This window comes from Pelecanus crispus, chromosome 5, assembly GCF_030463565.1.
Source record: "Pelecanus crispus isolate bPelCri1 chromosome 5, bPelCri1.pri, whole genome shotgun sequence".
Lineage (NCBI taxonomy): Eukaryota > Metazoa > Chordata > Aves > Pelecaniformes > Pelecanidae > Pelecanus > Pelecanus crispus.
Window position 1 is genome coordinate 26,865,517 of NC_134647.1, and position 18,016 is coordinate 26,883,532.

The 18,016-nt window shown below is 36.7% G+C and overlaps 1 protein-coding gene across 4 annotated transcripts in view; it reads left to right on the forward strand.

The window, feature by feature from the left end:
* The window catches only part of OSBPL6 (oxysterol binding protein like 6), a 50,471-nt gene extending 35,851 nt beyond the window's left edge, over positions 1 to 14,620 (forward strand). For 3 of the 4 annotated variants that reach the window (XM_075710109.1, XM_075710110.1, XM_075710112.1), the window contains 12 exons: positions 920 to 1,027; positions 3,417 to 3,554; positions 4,966 to 5,053; positions 5,254 to 5,507; positions 7,751 to 7,888; positions 8,225 to 8,288; positions 8,896 to 8,974; positions 10,274 to 10,418; positions 11,548 to 11,692; positions 12,710 to 12,836; positions 13,414 to 13,536; positions 14,512 to 14,620. In XM_075710109.1, coding sequence (XP_075566224.1) covers positions 920 to 1,027; positions 3,417 to 3,554; positions 4,966 to 5,053; positions 5,254 to 5,507; positions 7,751 to 7,888; positions 8,225 to 8,288; positions 8,896 to 8,974; positions 10,274 to 10,418; positions 11,548 to 11,692; positions 12,710 to 12,836; positions 13,414 to 13,536; positions 14,512 to 14,620 — 1,518 coding nt within the window. The remainder of the gene's footprint in view (positions 1 to 919; positions 1,028 to 3,416; positions 3,555 to 4,965; positions 5,054 to 5,253; positions 5,508 to 7,750; positions 7,889 to 8,224; positions 8,289 to 8,895; positions 8,975 to 10,273; positions 10,419 to 11,547; positions 11,693 to 12,709; positions 12,837 to 13,413; positions 13,537 to 14,511) is intronic. The other variant, XM_075710113.1, reaches the window with a different exon arrangement.
* The last annotated feature ends 3,396 nt before the right edge of the window (positions 14,621 to 18,016 follow it).

Consider the following 18,016-nt stretch of genomic DNA (forward strand, 5'->3'; position numbering starts at 1 on the left):
ATTCATGCAGTCTATTCCTGAGTTTGCACTAGGGGGAGGCAGAAGAAAGTTCTTACTCCACTATAACAGTCATTTTCTACTAAAACAGTATGTCTGTCTGTTGTTCTTTTCTATAATCCTCAGTGCTGGGGATATATTAGTGTTAAGTCAGTTCATGTTATAGGTATGTAACATATTCTACTTTTTCTGGATTTCGGAATCTTGCACATGAGTCTTTCTGGATAACAGACAGTATGTATATATGCACCCAAATTTATAATCTAGATTGGGCTTTAAAAAAGAAGAAAACTTAAAAAAGCAGATACCAGACACCAGTTGAATTCTATTGATATTTGTGACACTCTAATGGATCAGTAATTTGAAATGAGTACACACATGCAAATATATCAAATTGATCTGGACGGGCAAACACCCAATGATACTAGCAATTATGTTGTTTTGGCTGGAAAGGAAGCAATTTCCTTTTGCAGGCTCTAAGTGTGAATAACCTTGGTTCAGAAAGGGCTGTATAGTTGTAAACCAAGAATTGCCTCTTTGGGCATTTTGCGAGTAGTTCCTGTTTGTTGTTCTGCAGTTTCATTCTTTCTTGCTGCATTCACTCCCCATTTCCATAATGTACATAACCCACCGGTATACCTGCCCAAGATCTATCTGAAGAATTAAGGTAGAATGCCACTGTTACATTGTGGGAGAATATCTGTCCCCTCTGCCTCCTGAAAATCACTGAAGGCAAACCGACCAAAAGATTAAAACATGTTGAAGAGGATCTCAAAATAGGTATCTGTCTAAAAATGGAAGAAAGGAGGTTCTGTGATTTCTTAGGAAATTGCTGGGAAGAAGCTAGCTTTTTTTTTTTTTTCTTTTCCTGTTTAACGCTTACTTTTTAATTTTAAATGAAATGTGCAATTTTTATTTTAAGGCTCTCAACCAGAATGCTGAACTAAGGAGTCGCTTGAACAGAATACATTCAGAATCTGTTATTTGTGATCAGGTTGTCAGTGTAAATATTATCCCTAGTCCTGATGAGGTAAGACTTTGGCCTTTAATGGATTTAGAGTACAATCAAACCTTGCTAATTCTCACTAATAGCTGAAACCCACATGGCAAATTATAGAATTTTTCAGATTGGCAACTGTTCATTTATAGAAAAAGTCAGATTATATTTTCCTTGCATAAAATAAAATTTCTGTCTTTTATTTTGTATATGTCAGATCTCATGAAAGAACTCAGTTTGGGCTCTGCAGAGAAACAGGGAAGGATTCCAGTTTTGGAATATTAATTGTTGGCTGTGGGAATTAGTGACGTTTTACTGTATTTGAATGTGACACACAGTAGCTAACCAGTTCTGTATCTTCGTTTCTTGCCAAATCAATAGAACAGTTTAGTATTTAATGGCCTGATCCTGCAAGTGCTTAAAGGGCCTGATGTTTAATATCTTGAGTGGCACTGCTGAAATCAAAAGGTTCAGTCTATGAACCAAGTATTGTACTAGTATCATGTTTGCAACGTCTAGTCTTTCTTGTTCTGCTTTCCTCAGTCAAGAGATTACTGAACATATTTATTAATAACAAGTCAGCTTCCCTCAGGAGAAGGACAAATCTGAATTTGCAAACTGTAATATGTTACAATTAACATGGTCACTTTGACAACCATTCTGCTTGCATTTTACCAAAATATTTTTCATTTGTCATTTCCACTAATATTTTTCTGTGCCTATGCCATTTCAATTAACATACTCTTGTCTCCTAATTATTTCTTCCAACAAGAAAGGAAGTTGAAAATATGCTTCCAATTACTTTTGTTTATCTGCTTTTGGAAAACGTATTTGAAAAACAATTTTTCCAAGAGTCCAGCATGTTGGAGACTAACAATAGAAGACAGAGGTGAAGCGGTGCCACAGGACAGCAATCTGCAGTGAAGTTCTGAGCAATGACCATCTCTTCTGTTTTGTATATTTTTTTGGTTAGCTGTTTCTTTTTCATATGTACATTGTTATCTTGATACAAGTGTGTCTGGCTGAGGGAGTTCTTCAAAGAGGATCCCAGATCTCTAATTCCCTTCTTCTCTTGATTGCTTTATATATATAATTTTGCAGTGTGTAGATAATGCCTGTGTGAGCATCTTTTTCAGGTAGGGGCATGTGTCTTTTTCAAAGCCCCCTCTAGCTTATACAAAAACTTAAAATTTTAATAACTTCCTGTAAAGGTAACAGTGAAATGAGCTTCTATTTCCATTATGATTCATCAAACATCATAAACCATGTACAAGCTTATAAGCCCCAGTGAAAAAGGAATGGGTTTTGCCCTCTTGGCTTGTTTATGTGGTTTGGTTTTGTTTTTTTTTTTGTTAGTGCATTTTGAAGCAACTATATAGAATAATTCTACAGGATTAAGACGCCAACAAAACCATTTGCAGGACTTCTGTACTAAGATTAATGGAGATGGAGTTGCAGGAAGATGTGTTTAGAAGGACTTCAGTAGTTTCATCTGTATTATCTCCCAGAAGCAACATGCTGTATAAATTAAGGGAATAAGTCAGAAGCCCGTTTCCTTCCACAGCAGCAGCTCTTTTGGTGGAATGGCACAGGGAGAGAATCTTAAGTTTTTTCTCCCCTTCTTAAAGTGATAGCCTGTAGGGTAACATGTTGAAACCTGGTGTTCCTCCCATCAATAGCAGGAAGAGGAAGATATGTTCCACTATTTAAATTAGCTTGCCCCCCTACTGATATACACATAACACAATTCTGAACCCTTGCCTTTGTTGTTAAATTCTCTTTATAATAAATCATAGAGAGCTCATTCTCTTTAGTAGTATTGAGTCAGTGTTAATGGCATAATTCAAATGAGATTTGGAGTACAAACATGGAATAAAAGCACATAAATATATGTTATAGCCATCTTCCTGAATATTCAAACATTTCAAACATTTGTTACTAAACTGGTTCACAAGCGTATTTATTTTGAAAGTAACTTATAACTCCCTGAGCTTATAAAGCTTTATGTTTGAGTTTTGGTTGTATCAATGCTAGCTCCCAGTGATGTAACTTGTTATGACCAGGTGTCTTTTCATCTGAATGTCATATTTGAGCTTGTCTGACATAATCCAGCTATTGTCCACAAAATCATTCCTCTGGATACAGAACTAGATCTGTAATTATTCGTGCTGCTAAAACTTAGCAGTTGATGCTGAGCAGGCCTCAAATCAAGACATGTATCTCAGTGCTCAAAATGCACTTTATGTTTGAATTGTCAAAGTCTCATCTGTTAGATACACACAAAGCCCTACTAAAATGCTGTCTTTACTATCTGTGCTTATATTTGGCATAGAAGAATTATTATTCTGGTGATTTACCCCTTCTATGCATATTTTTTTTATATTAGAAATAATACTTTTATTTTTCTGTGCTTTATTTACAGATGGGTGAACAAATCCATGTCAGTTTGCCACTGTCTCAGCAAGTTTCTAATGAGAGCAGGCTCTCTATGTCTGAATCTGTTTCAGAGTTCTTTGATGCACAGGAAGTGCTTCTATCTGCCAGCTCGTCAGAAAACGAGGTAGGCTATGACAGCATGCTGCAGCTTTGCTGTTGGACAGATTTAGGTATTGCTACCACTAGTGAATGATTTTTTTTTTTTTTTTTTAAAGAATGCTACTTAGAATAAAAAGGTATTGGAATGTGCAAGGTGTAGATAAATGAACCTGAGACTCCCTTGTGATGGGGTGCAGAAGGTCCTTGAAGTGTAAAACGGAGCTGAAAGTTGTTTGTATCAGTAGCTTATGTTCAATACATGTCCTTGCTAGACTCTGGCGGTTTCACATAAGGATGACATAGACAGGGACAATTATGTCTGACTATGCAGTCAACTAATTTAGAATTTAAAATATTATTTAAAAAAAAAAAGTCTTCTATTATATCTATAAAGTTACTCTCTGTAATCAGAGAAATAGACAAAAGCCTGAAAAATTGGCTCACTCAAGCTCAAAGTTGAAGTAGTCAGATACATTTCAGGCTCCTGAATCATGTTGCTGTCCACAGCTTTCCTGTGCTATTCTGAATAAAGTCTTCAATTGTAAAAAATTATTTATTTTTTTAAAATACCTTTTTATAAAGCCACAGTAGTGCTGTGGTCTACCACAACTCTTCTGTAGGAGAAAATGAGAGCGTGCTACCATATTTTCTCTTTGACAAGGATTGCTCATGTGCCATGAGTTGGCACAACCATGGCTAAAGTTGTTCATCTAAAGAATGGAATGATTCCTTATCTTATTGCTTCCGGCAGGCATAAAGCACATGTTATCTCAATAGTCTCAATTATGGAAAATTGGTGTGTCTGTATGGTATGAACAAAATGGAAACTTTACAAAATCACCCCCAAATGGTATAGGCCTTATAATAAATACTCTGTCATTAGTAAATACTGTAAAATATTTTGAAAGTAATATTTCTGAAAATAAATACTTTTTGTTAAAAGAAATTCTTAAAAATAATGTTAATACTGATGTAGTTCTTGTTTTGCAAAATGATAGGTCAATGTTTATATAATTTTTTGCTGAAACACAAGCTGCATTTTATTGTTTGGCTCTTTATAAAAAGCACAAATCTGACTACCTCTTCTCGCCTCCTATCCCCAGTGTGTTACATTGTCAATTTTTTGTTCATCTCTGATCTCATTTGAAGTCACCCTTTTGCAAATTTAATGTCTGTATTTGGCTTCACAATAAGGAATTCAGAAACATAAGGAGAGCCTAGCATTTGATTTGACACTTCTAGTGCATTGGCAGTATGGGCTGATCGAAACTTCCAGTTGATTTAGTTAAAAGCTCCAACTGAGTAGAGATGATTTATTCGAATATTTGTGTTTCAGTTAATTGTTTTTGTCTAATTTGTCAGTATATTTTATATTTGTATTTGTATTTATATTTATATTTGTATTTGACTTAATTGATATTTTATTTATGTTTTAGGCTTCTGATGATGAATCTTATATCAGTGATGTGAGTGATAATATATCTGAGGACAACACCAGTGTTGCAGACAACATTTCTCGGCAAAGTATACTGCTATGTTTTAAACTTTGGGAAATTATGTTGGTTATGTTCATGTACCAGATGTACTGCATGTCTGTACAAGACCAACTCAGCTGAAATCGGTGAAGCTGGGCTTGCTTGTTCTGGTGGTGATTTGGTTCAATGGATAAGTCTGTTTTTCTTAATCTGGTCCTTTCTTATGATAATAGTTTTTTCTCTTCCCAGTTCTTAATGGTGAACTAACAGGAGGCGCATTCAGGAATGGACGGAGAACTTGTCTCCCAGCTCCCAGCCCTGACACCAGTAACATCAATTTGTGGAATATTTTGAGAAATAACATTGGCAAAGATCTTTCCAAAGTATCCATGCCAGTTGAGCTAAATGAACCTCTGAATACCTTGCAACATCTTTGTGAAGAGCTGGAATACAGTGAACTCTTGGACAAGGCTGCTGAAACAGATGATCCTTATGAACGCATGGTAATAACTTCAGTGTAGCACTTCTTATGTCTGTATTAAAAAGGGAGCTGTTGAGTGGAGGGCTATGCAGGGTCCTCTCTTGCTATTCCTGTTCACAGACACCACACCTCCCTGCTGGGTCAGATAAACACTGTGAACAATTACAGGTGGTAGGTTTGATCTGAACAAGGCTGAGGGACTTTTCTTTACTTCAAACCAAGTCCTGCAATTGTGACTCATTGATGTGAAGACTGATCTCACTCTCTAGGACTGTGTATGTAGGCATTGGCAGTTTCTAACCCTGCAGCATCCTTTCCTGGCTTTCAGTGATCAAGTCCAGCAGCCTCCAAGAGCTAATCAAGTCTGTGGCTGGCTTATGATCAATGTAGGTGTCAGTAAGATGTCATCCTAGGCAATTTCTAGTAGAGAAGTTCCAAAACATCAAAACAAAGTTTGCCTGGGCAGCCTGACTTCGGCTCCCCTGTAAGTATGTCTTGGTTTTTTAACTGACAGCCAACATCCTACGTTCAGCTCTCAGGGTGTTTTGATCTGTCATATCTCCTTTTCCTCAGAAGAAACAGGGAAGGGCTGTTAGGGGAAAGTTGGCAGTGTTGTTGCCAAACATATCTACTGTTCCCTGGTATGGGCTGGCAGCGCTGTGGATAACTGGGAGAAGAGAGGTTGCCTGTGGCTGTCATAGAGCCACACACTCAGGTCCATCAACTGCCATGTTCACATGGCCTTCAGGAGAGTGAGGGGTCCAAAACGCTGGTGTTTTTTCCTTGCCACTGGAGAAGTTGGACCTTTCTTACAATAGGGGGTTGAAATACTTATCATTACATGCTGTTTTCCTGCAAGACTTCATATGTCTCACAAAAGGGACATCCTCTAAGGACCGGGCAGCATTGTACTGAGTAAAGCATGCTGTTTGCCTGTAGGACTCTGCCTCCTTTGTTGAAAAGCTTGGAAGGTGAGTACTGAAGGAGTCAGGAAGGAAAAGCCACGGTGCAACCGAAAGCTTCCTTGGAAACGTGGATTCAATCCCCTTCTCTGCCTAGTGCAATACTAGGGATACAAGCCAAACTTTTAACAAGCACCTTGAAAATGCAAATTGCACACCCAAACTGAGGCATGCTATACTGCTTGGCAGAAGTGCTGAATATCCCAAGCATCAGTGGTAGCAGTGCTGTGAATATGTTACCTGTTTCTTCACCGTTCTCTGAAAAATCAGAACTTTGCTGTCTTAAATAAGCATCCAAAAGTAGTGGAAACTTTTTTCTTCTCATTGCTCTATGTATCACAAGGATAGTAAAACCCCTCATTTCTCTGTAGTGTCTTATAACTAAATTAATGAAAAAGGTTTTGGAAGAATGAAGGTTTTTACTGTTGAAGAAAAGCCCGTGAAAAGAGTGTTAATTCTGTTCATGCTGCATTTATGAATGATATGAAATGAATAGAGAATGGAGCACCCATTGCACAGTGGGAAGAAAACAAAGCATGTAAAGGCTCACACGAGTGTTACGTCCTCGCTAGCATGAGGAGAGGGGGACCGGGTTAAGGTTTGCCCCACTTTTAGCAGGTTGTTCATAGCTGAGTGCTTTTTATCCCCGTATTGCTTTTCTGAAGTTTTGTTTGGACTTCTGAGTGCCTGTTGTGATTTTTTTAAACTCTGCTAAAGGGAGCTGTAATCTAAATTGCTGTGGCATGTCACTTACCTTATTACTCCCAGGTGGGCCTGGTTTAGAGATTACTAAATCTTGGTTGTACATGTAGACAAAGGGGCTAAGGCCACACATGCGTGGAAGATCCTGAGATAACTCTGCATTAAGGACATCCTAAGCGAGAGCCGTTTATGTTTGGCACTAAATAAAACAGTTCCCATAGGAAAATGGTATGTGATTTTGTCGTTAGAAGTTATTGTATAATGTTTATACACAGGCAGCACAGACCAGAGCTGGGTCTGTGGTTTAGCTCATTAGTGATATGCCTGGTCAAAGGTAGAAAAACAGTATCTTGTGCAGACTGTTATTTTAGGGGACTGTTGAAAGAGACTGACTGAGGCCATGAAGAAAAACAAATTATATCAACAAAAGAAATGCAGCTTATACTGGTTCTAGCTGGGATGTATGGCTTCACTCTTAGGCATGTTTCATCAATCCAGATTTCACTCTGAGTGGAGTGAGTTGTGTGATACCACATAGTGGTGGCACATACATGAGAATCTCTGCCTAGTCTCACTTACGTTCTTGTCTGTATTTTCACAGGTTCTCATAGCTGCTTTTGCAGCATCAGGCTATGCCTCTACATACTTTAGAGCAGGAAGCAAGCCATTTAACCCAGTGCTTGGTGAAACTTATGAGTGTATTAGAGAAGACAAAGGATTTCGATTTTTCTCAGAGCAGGTAAAGCTTGTTTCTGGATAGACCTGTTTAGATTTCAATTTTGGTTTCTTTATTTTATAGAGTAATCTTGTTTTTTCCTTCTAGTTAGAATAGTTTGCTTTCTTAGTAGTAAAGAAAGGTTGTCAGTATGAGTGAACTTTGTTTAATGCTAGAAGGTGTATATTTTTATAGTAATCACAAGGAAGTTTTTAACTACAAACTTAAGTTTCATCTGTTTTCATAGTAACATAGGCTAATAAATAGTGTGGGCTATTAGTGTTTTCATATTACAGTAACAATTGTATTGTGTTAGAAATGAAAATGAATTGGTTTTAACTTAGCCAAACTGTTTTCCAGGTTAGCCACCATCCTCCCATTTCGGCCTGTCACTGTGAATCGAAGAACTTTGTGTTTTGGCAAGGTATACTTTTTTAATTCAAAAGCATAAAATCCTTTTTTATTAGCAAGTAAAAACATTGCCTGTACAAGCTGAGCTTTGCATTTGGAACTTACTCAAAAATTCTGTAATTATTTTTGTAGTAACATATTACAAACTGATGCTCTGAATTATTTCACTCCAAATTCTCATTCTTAAGAGTGAGCGGACGTGTTATGACTTCCCTTGTCACTTGTAGTCTGTTTATACTTTTCTGCCTAAAAGCTTTTTACCAAGAAAATTGTGATTTCTTACAAACACAAGTAGTTCTTTTTACACAGTTGAACAAGCAGCTCTTTCTTTCCTTGTATCTACTGGCATATGCATTTAATTTGTATTGAACGCTTGCCTGAGAGATTTGACAATAAAGTAGCACAGGCATGACTCCTAGAAGAAAATCACACTTATCTTTAGTTTTTCTAACCTAATGTCATTTTCTAGTATTTTTTTTTTTCTTTTGTATTTTCATGGCAACCTCATACTGTTTTAAACCAGGTGGTCTAGCATAGATCAACTTGTGTGCCACGCAGATCACTGCTAGGGGGAGACTTTGGTCTTTTCAGTTTTGCAAATCTTTCACAATTATATTCAGATATCAGGTGGAAAAACAAATTCTGGGGGAAATCAATGGAAATTCTGCCAGTTGGAACCTTGAATGTGACTCTTCCAAAGTAAGCTACTGTCCTATTTCATTTTGTTTTCAGTCTTTGCTGCAATCTAATCTGTGCTGCCTTGTGAATGGATTGGGGGAAGTGTATGCAGACATCACATGAATTGTACTGGTTAGTTGTACTGGCACTGTTAGTGCCTAGTTCAAATTTCTCCTTAGTGTACAGGTGGGGATACTGAAGCATTTTTAAGCCTGAAGATCCATTTGGGTTTTTGGAGGAAAAATATACAAACTCTCTAGAAAGCAAGAGACAAAGGGGGATAGAAATGTTTTAGGAGAGAGCGCCTAAGTTTTACATGTACAGCAGTGATCAACGTTCAGAACAAGGCTGCAATATAGGACTGTCAGCAGCTAGTGCTGTCCTTACTAAGGCTCTCAATACTGCTAAGTGTTCCCTCAGAACAATCACTAGTAACAATGTAAGGTCATTTTTCAAAATGCAGATAAGCCAAAACATGTTCTTCAAATGTTGACAGAGTAGAGAGAAGAAGTTGTTTCACCACAGGTAAGATGACTTGCAAGTTGTAAATCCTGAGAATATGCAAGGAGAGGATACTTTAAACATGTTTGCTGGTTTTGCAGTACTGTTCCTGCTCCTGTATATTGCAGCAAGCCTTTCTTTCTTCCTCTAACAGTATGGCATCACTCCACTCTAACCTCTTTATCCATCTCATGAAATTGAAGTAAATACACTCAGGAGCATCTTTGTCTTCTGTCTTCATGCTTGCCCCTCAGCTCTGAAGGAGGAGAATGTGCTTTGTGCAATATGATTCCCTCATTTTATTCCCTTGTTTGACAATAGAGATGCTCTTGACTCTGAGTAGTTGTTACAGAGGGAAAGGGATGATGTGCCAGTGAGCTCCTGCTTCCTACTTTCTTTCTGTTATCTCCTTTCCATATTTATTTTGTTCTATTTGTAATCTAATTACATTGCTTATAGCCTCAATTCAGCCTTATGTTGATCTTTGGGTGACTGTCCTGCCCATAAAGAAATAGTGGCCAAAGCACATAATGCTCTGAGGACAGTCAATATGTTGTGCAGGGCTTCGGTGGTTCATAATGTCTTGATTTGTGGTCCATAGCACCATTCTTCAGTTCTCTGCACTAGAGTTTAGCTGAGCCCTTCTATGGAAGACTAGTAATGTACCCAGACCCAGTGCTTTAATAAAGTAAGCTGTTGTTTGAAAAGTTTTTGAGGAATATGGTCTTGTATTTATGCTAATGGAGCGATGTTTTACTTTTTTGTCCATAATGATCATGTTTAATATATGTTACCAACTACTTGTTAATCTGTTCTTAGGTATGGAGACTACTATGTCTGGAACAAAGTCACTACTTGCATACATAATATTCTTAGTGGAAGGAGGTGGATAGAACACTATGGAGAGATAACTATCAGAAACACAAAAAGCAGTATTTGTATTTGTAAACTCACATTTGTCAAGGTAACATATGTATTCTAATATATAGCATATATTCATAAAACTGCATAGTTTAAGCATAATTCAAGCTGTTTCTTCAGTATTCCCAAAATCCACATTCTACATTTTGTCTTATCAACATTTATAAATATGTAAACTGTGAAATGAGAGTGCTATGTCAAGTAGGATGACTCTATTCCATTTAACATTTGATATCAGTGTGTTGCATTGCTGTATAGCTGTGTGCTATACTGTTGTTGGTTTTATGTTAGAAATGAAATGTCAAAATTTCTTTTCTATTTCCACAATGAAAACACAAAGTCACTGTAGACTTCTGTGCCATTTTACTTCTGCCTTTACTAGAATTTGGCAGTCAATATTTTATCTCTTTAGATTAAATAATGCTGCTTTGGTTCATAGTACTTTAATATCCAGGCAAGGACTATATATAAAACCAGATCACTGTATAGCTATGTTACTATCAATTATTTTCCCTAAAAATAACTTTGTCTTCATATTGCAACAAAATACATCAATACAATTGCAATGTTAGCAATGGTGCATTACTGTAAATCCGAAATTCATGTTTTGATGGATGTTCTGAGAATGGGCAACTGGATCAGTAGGTGAAGATGTAAGAAATAAATGTGTCCAAGAAAAGCAAAACAGAGAATAGAAACAGAAATTCACAAATAAACAAGTAATATTGGCTGAACGTCTTCCCTGCTGCAAACAGTAGTATGCAGCACCCATCAAAGGATTCCCTTATGTGTACAAGTATATTCAGTATTTCTCCATGTAGAAAGAAGAGAGTTAGCTGCCTCTGATCTTGCAACTTTCAACGTGTCATTTTTGGTGAATTGTGTGGTATTTGGATTAATGAACAACAGTATAGTTCCCAGATGTGCAGATAATTTAAATACCTTTATACCAAAACCACATATCAAATTATTCAGGATTTCTCATGTACTAAACCCATTAATATTCAGATCAGCTGAATTTCGAATTCTGATATTCTTGATTCCAGGTGAGCTGCTCCGATACAAAATTTGGACAGCCGGTGCCACGTATTAAGATTCATGCAGTATCTGTATTGGTACAATATGTAATGTGAAAACCAGTGTGAACTAGTAATTCTTTGTTAAAATTGCAGGTGAACTACTGGAATTCAAATGTAAATGAGGTCCAGGGCGTTGTGATAGATCAAGAAGGGAAGGTGGTTCATCGTCTTTTTGGAAAGTGGCATGAAGGCCTTTATTGTGGGGTCGCACCTTCAGCCAAATGCATATGGAGGCCAGGTAAGAAGCTCGTAATAAACTGTGGCAGGCACTGTAGTGTAATCCTAAACTATGTAAAGCTGTTCTAGCCATCATTTTAAATACACAAAAACATTACTGGAGAAATTAAATTTCTGGTTAGACAAATAAACAAGAATTTACCTGAGTTTATAATAATGGTAAATGGAAATGTTCTTACAGGGCATAGTCTTCTACATCTCAGTTTGACTCCTGGTCAAATATTCTGGGGTGATGGGGCCAACATAAAAATAAAATTAAGAAAAGAATTGGATGTCTAGGCCTGCCTGCCTTCTCACAGAGGGCAGGGTAGCTTATTTGGATTCACCAAATAGGAGATGCCAGTTTACCGAGTTTGTTGTCCTAATGCTTTATTAGCCTAAAGCATTGGTCTGCAGAGATGGCGAGCTTCTGTGATTTCAGGAGCTGATTTCAACTTCCTTACTGCTTGCTTTGAGGCACTGAGGTTGAATTAGTCATCCTTTGCACCTATAGTACCTTTCATACATGCAGAGTGATTATCCAGGAATTATCATTATTGTTAGTATTTTGAACCCTACTTTGCACCCTACTCTGCAATGTCTACTCTGACTGCTGTTTGTGCTGAAGGTATTGGACAGTGCCAAATCAGTCTGCAAGTGAGCGTTATGTTCCAAAATTAACTCTGAAGATCAGTTAAGGTCAGCTTTTATACAGACATTTGATAAACCCACTTTCCGAGCAGCAGGAAACTATGTTTAACATAAAAATCTTGAAAACAGTAATTTTTACTTAAAAAGGAAGGAAGATCATAAAAGTTTTGAATCTTTTAGCACATAATTACAACCTCTGCAGGATAAGCACTTAAAATTAATATTTAGGGAATGTTATTCCACCTAGAGAATAGCTTTTGATGCTTTTTAATTGTATGTAAGAGTAAAATTATTAATATTTTTGCTGTTACAATTTAATAAATAATCTCTTGCATATTTAGAGTAATAGTTTAAAAAGCTTTTCTCTTTCTCATACATATTCATACAGGCTCCATGCCAACCAATTATGAACGTTATTACGGCTTCACGAGGTTTGCTATAGAGCTCAATGAATTAGATCCTTTACTGAAAGATCTTCTTCCTACAACAGATGCACGATTCAGGCCGGATCAAAGGCAAGAATACTTATTTATACACTTAATATTTGGTGGTTTTAAGGCTGGGTTTGGCGGAGTATTGAATTTTGTCTATGTCTTCACTACAGTCTGAACTAAGCTTTGGGGGGTTCTGCTAGCAGAGAAGGTATTCAGTATTGCAATCAAATTTCTGCTTTACCCAACTGAGGGAAAGTAGAAAGCATCTTGTTGGTATAGTAGAGCTATAGTGCAATCTTTGGGCAGAGGTAGGATTCCTCATAATAAATTGGTAAGACGGGCTCTGAAATGTCATGCCCTCCAAATAGAAAAGCAACATTAATTCCCTCCTAATTCTCAGTTCATAGTACTTCAATGTTTGTGATATGCTGAAGTTACTAAAGAAAAGTGTATGCCTTAGGCTATAGGTCAGGTACATGTAACTGGGGAGTCACATCTCATTTATTCTTATTTTATGAGGTTATGACTAGATCTGAAAGTGGGTACAACACAGACAACAGGCTTGGCTTCTGCTTCTCTTTTGTGATGATTGGTGCTAGAAAATCCCTTGGGTTTAGATATTGTATGATTACTATAGGACCTGCTGTTATTCGTACAGGCTTCTGGAGGAAGGAAATGTAGAAGCAGCAGCATCTGAGAAACAAAGAATAGAGGAACTCCAGAGAGGTCGGAGGCGGTACATGGAAGAAAACAGCATTGAATATGTACCCAAATTTTTTAAGTGAGTCTATTCACTTGAGTAGTAAATCTCTTTTTTCTATAGTGTGACTGGACAAACTACTACAAGAATTACCACTAACGTAGTCTGTTCATCATGAAAGCCTGGAAAATGGCAATTTTAAGAAAAATGATCAGATACCTGATCTCTGCCTGAAGCGATTTTTACATAATTTAAAGCTTCATAATTGAAAGATCATTTTCTCACAAAGGGCAACAGCTATAGAAGCCTGCTGCACACCTTGGCCAACACTTTTTGAACTTTGAAGTGGAATAGAAGTATAATGCTAGGATCTAAGATTTAACTATGTTATTGTTTTAAGTAATTGCATAAACAAAGTAATAAATAGTGATCTGAACAACAAAATCATACATATATCTCTCTCTAAAATGTATGTATAAATGTATATATATACACACTTAAATTACAATTAATTTATTTTTGAGTGGAGGGTGGTTTTTTATTTGGTTTTGCTTTTATTTAAACATTCTTCTGAAACAAGGGATAGTCATACCAAATAGCCTGATGTTTAGCATGGGGAATCAAAAGGTAAAAAATTGAATGTGTGTGATGCAGTTTTGCAGTGGAAGATGAGCAAAATACAGAGGAGACAAACAATGTAAGAGGGAAAAGGCTTGCATTCTGCAAGCTAGATCTCTTGGTTGATCTCCTGGACATAATCAGAATCTGTAATAGCCAAAGAGGCTTTATGTGGCTCTAAGACCTGCTCACACAGATCAGACATATTTGTGATCTTGGCTGTTTTCTAAACCTTCCACTTTTGACACAGGTAGAGGTTGATTTATATTTTTAAATCCCTTGAATATTCTTGTGTCCTTTAGAAATACCAAATCAGATTTAGTATTGGGTTAGATCAGAGAGGTATGGGATTTGATTTCATATTGCGTAAGAGCAGAGATTTATGGTCAGAACTTTTTTTCCCCCTCTCTCTTTTTTTTTTTTTTTCCCTTTCTACAGAAAAGTTACTGACGCTAATCAAAGAGAAGCCTGGGTTACCAATGACACCTACTGGGAACTGCGAAAGGATCCTGGCTTTAGTAAAGTAGAAATTCCCGTACTCTGGTAAACTGAGAATGTAGATCTAGTAAACATATCACTCTGAAGAAAAAAATAACTATGCACAATATGTTTCTTATAGCTAAGCGTGGTTTGTGGGTCTACGGAAAAACCTCTCATTCACATTTATATTCATCTTTATAACAGACTTTTGAAAGTGCATTAGACCAGGCCCCTGACCACTTCTGGATCTTTTTAATTTTGCAGCAGCCATTAAAAAAAAAAAAAAAAGGAAAAAAAAAACCAAACGAAACAGAAACCTTTTAAAGTTTCATACACTGAAAATTCAGAACAAAAGAAGCAGATGAGTTATCCAAAGTCACTCCGAAGAGGTGGTAAATGCAAAACTGCAACCGGTGCTTTAAACAGACATTAAGAGTAATGTAATTTAATTTAAAAAAAAAAAAAAAAGGAAGAAAAAGAGAAAAAAATCCATTTTGTTTCAACTATTTTTGTTAAAAACTCTTGGGTCACAACACTGTCATTTCTGGCTTCAGGTTAGTCCTTTGGTGTGATGTGCTTGGACTGGCCTTTGTCAAAAAGATACGCTTTTCCGGAAGCTGTTCCCATTCATATGCCATTGTTCATGCCTTAAAATATGAAGATGTACAGTAAGTAATTTTAAAATACGTATGCTTAGGCTTGTGTGAAGGGCAGATTTTTAAACCACTAGAATTTTATCATGATATAAATATTGGAGAACCTGTATTATTTAAAATCAAAAGACAACCAAACATCTAACTGTATTTCAGAGGAATGACATCTACGGTACATGCTTTAGCTTTGGGAAGCTGACTGTGTAATCAGACTGAAAAGAAACTGCTAACTGGTTGAATTTGAGACAATTTTGGTAAATGCATATGAATGCTAGTCAGAAAGTTCATATTCTAAATGACTGATGGAATCATCACTTCTGCCACTGGCTAGACATAGTCTCACAGTGAATCTAATTTCCCCATAACTGTTTATACAATTAGAATTCCCTGAAGCTTTGCAACAGCGTTAAAAGCACAGAAAAATTTCACGGGAAGGTCTCTGGCTTCTCTCCAGAAACTGGATAGTACTGTAAATGCAACTATTTTCTGCCACACACACTGTTTGCTTTGCTGGCTCTGTTTTTTCCCCATCCCCTTTTCTTATGTTAATTCATATTTGAGAGTATGGCAGAGGCCTCCATGCATTGTAGCTAACAACTACTACTTGTGTTGCCAAAATAGCTTTTGTGCAAAATTATATTTTACAGTTTTTCATAAAGTGATTCTATATTTTTTGATTAAGAACCAAGTCTCTTATGTGTTGCTAAGCCTCAGTTATATATGTAGGAGAAGGCTTGGCACTTTCTATTTGAAAATCTCTGAAACATTAAACAGTAGGAGGGCAGATTTTAATAAAAGGCAAAAAAGTAATTTTATTAGGTAAAAACTGCATTCCATATGGTGTGATCTAGTCTTACATTTATGCATGTATTATACACCCAGGCACTGATGATAGGTTAGATTTCATGCATATACCCTGTATTGCTTTCTACACATGTACAGCATACGTAGTGCATTTGAATTTTTCTATTTAAGATTGATTCCAGTACTGAGACCTAACAAAAAATGATTCGATAGGTATGTGATCCTGCCGGCAGAGCTGCTTGAACAGTTCTCAGTAGATTACCACACATACCCAGCTCTCCACCTGCTTCTTCCTTTTGCAGAGTCAGGTCCCTACAGAACTGAGATTACTTCAATTATTTAATATGCATTTAGTTTTCCTCCTTGTTTGTATGGCAAAGCAACTGGCAGAGCAATTAGCTACTAATGAATTCCAATTTCTTCACACAGTTCTGTTATCAGGAAAAACTATGAAAACCTAAAGAAAATATTAAGTAGACTTTTTAAGAACTATGAGTGCTCATGAATTGCTTATGAATATTTGGTATAAAAAAAACTGTGTGCAGACTAACAGGACTTCTTCCAAAGAAAATTTTGAATTATTCAAAGAATGATACCTTTTTATTTCCCAGTTGAAGCTAGTCTGACTTTTTTTTTTTTAGTTCTGCAATTGCTATTATAAGAAAATGAAAAATATAGCAGTCTGGTTTTTTGAATCGTATTTGGTTAACTTCATCCTACTTGCTTTAATGGCATTACGCTATAAATCAAATTGGCACATTGTGTGCAAAATAGCAATTAATTATTCTGTGTCACTTTCCTTAAGAACAACATTATTAAACATTTGCCCACCTCGTGCTCCAGTCTTTGTGTGCAGTTCACTGTGGTATTAGAGGGCATTATGCAGGTATGACTGCAAGTACATTTGAGGGACAGAAACTGCATGTCCTCAAATTTTTTTGAAAGTTGGTATTTAATTTAAATACAGAAATAAGGTCTTTAGTTTTACAGTGTTCTGCTAGTGCTTTGTGAATGCCATTATTTGCAATGCAAACTGAAACTTGGTGAACACTAAAGATGCTATCACTTATTTAATTATTTTTATAATTGTTTATTTCACACTCATTGACAGAAAAAACCATTAACATTCTTAGAATTAAAAAAAAGTGAGTGGGCTTTCCACATCCCCTGCCAGTATACTGCAGAATGGGGTTTCCCATGTTGCAATGAGAATGCATTGTTGGCTCCTTTGTAACCTGGCACCCATTGTAAGTGTCTGCTGCTTTTTGGCAGGGCTGCTGCTCAGCTGTCCCTTCCCAGCACATGGGATTTTTCTACCCCGGGTGCAGACCTTTGCATTTCTATTGAACCTTGTGAAGTGTCTTCTGGCCCAGTCCTCAAGACGAGCAACGTCATTCTGATTGAAGCCATTTGGCATGCCATCTCATCCTCCTAATTTAATGTCATCTACAAACTTGTTAGCATGTAGTCTATGTCCTTGCCCAGGTTACTGGTGAGATGTTGACTGACGTGGGCTGCAAATTGACCCCTGCCGGCCTGTTCTTGTTGCTGGTTGCCAGCGGGGCATAAGCCATTGATCAATGCCCTTCAAGCCTGGGGATTCAGGCAGTTTTCAGCCCACCTCACTCCATTCATCCAGACAGCATTTCCTTTTGAAAGCCATGAAAGACACTTACTAACTCAGTATATTTAATTGCTATAGGTTTGGTATGTGATGAAAATTAGTGCAAATCATTTGACATTTAAAAACTTTTAAAAAATTTAAGAAGTTCTAACTTTCACTACAAAGACATATCCTTTGCTTTCTCCTGTGTTTTCTCAAAACACTTATTTCTGTATAAAATACACAACCCTTATGCTTTAGTTTCACAGTAGTGAACTGTACTTTTGATTAATATTTCAAAAGTGTACCTTAATTTGTTCCATGTTCTGGTATGCGGATATGATAGGGTATTAATAGCTATTTTCATCAAATGTAATGTCTTATAAACACCTAAATAGCTTCA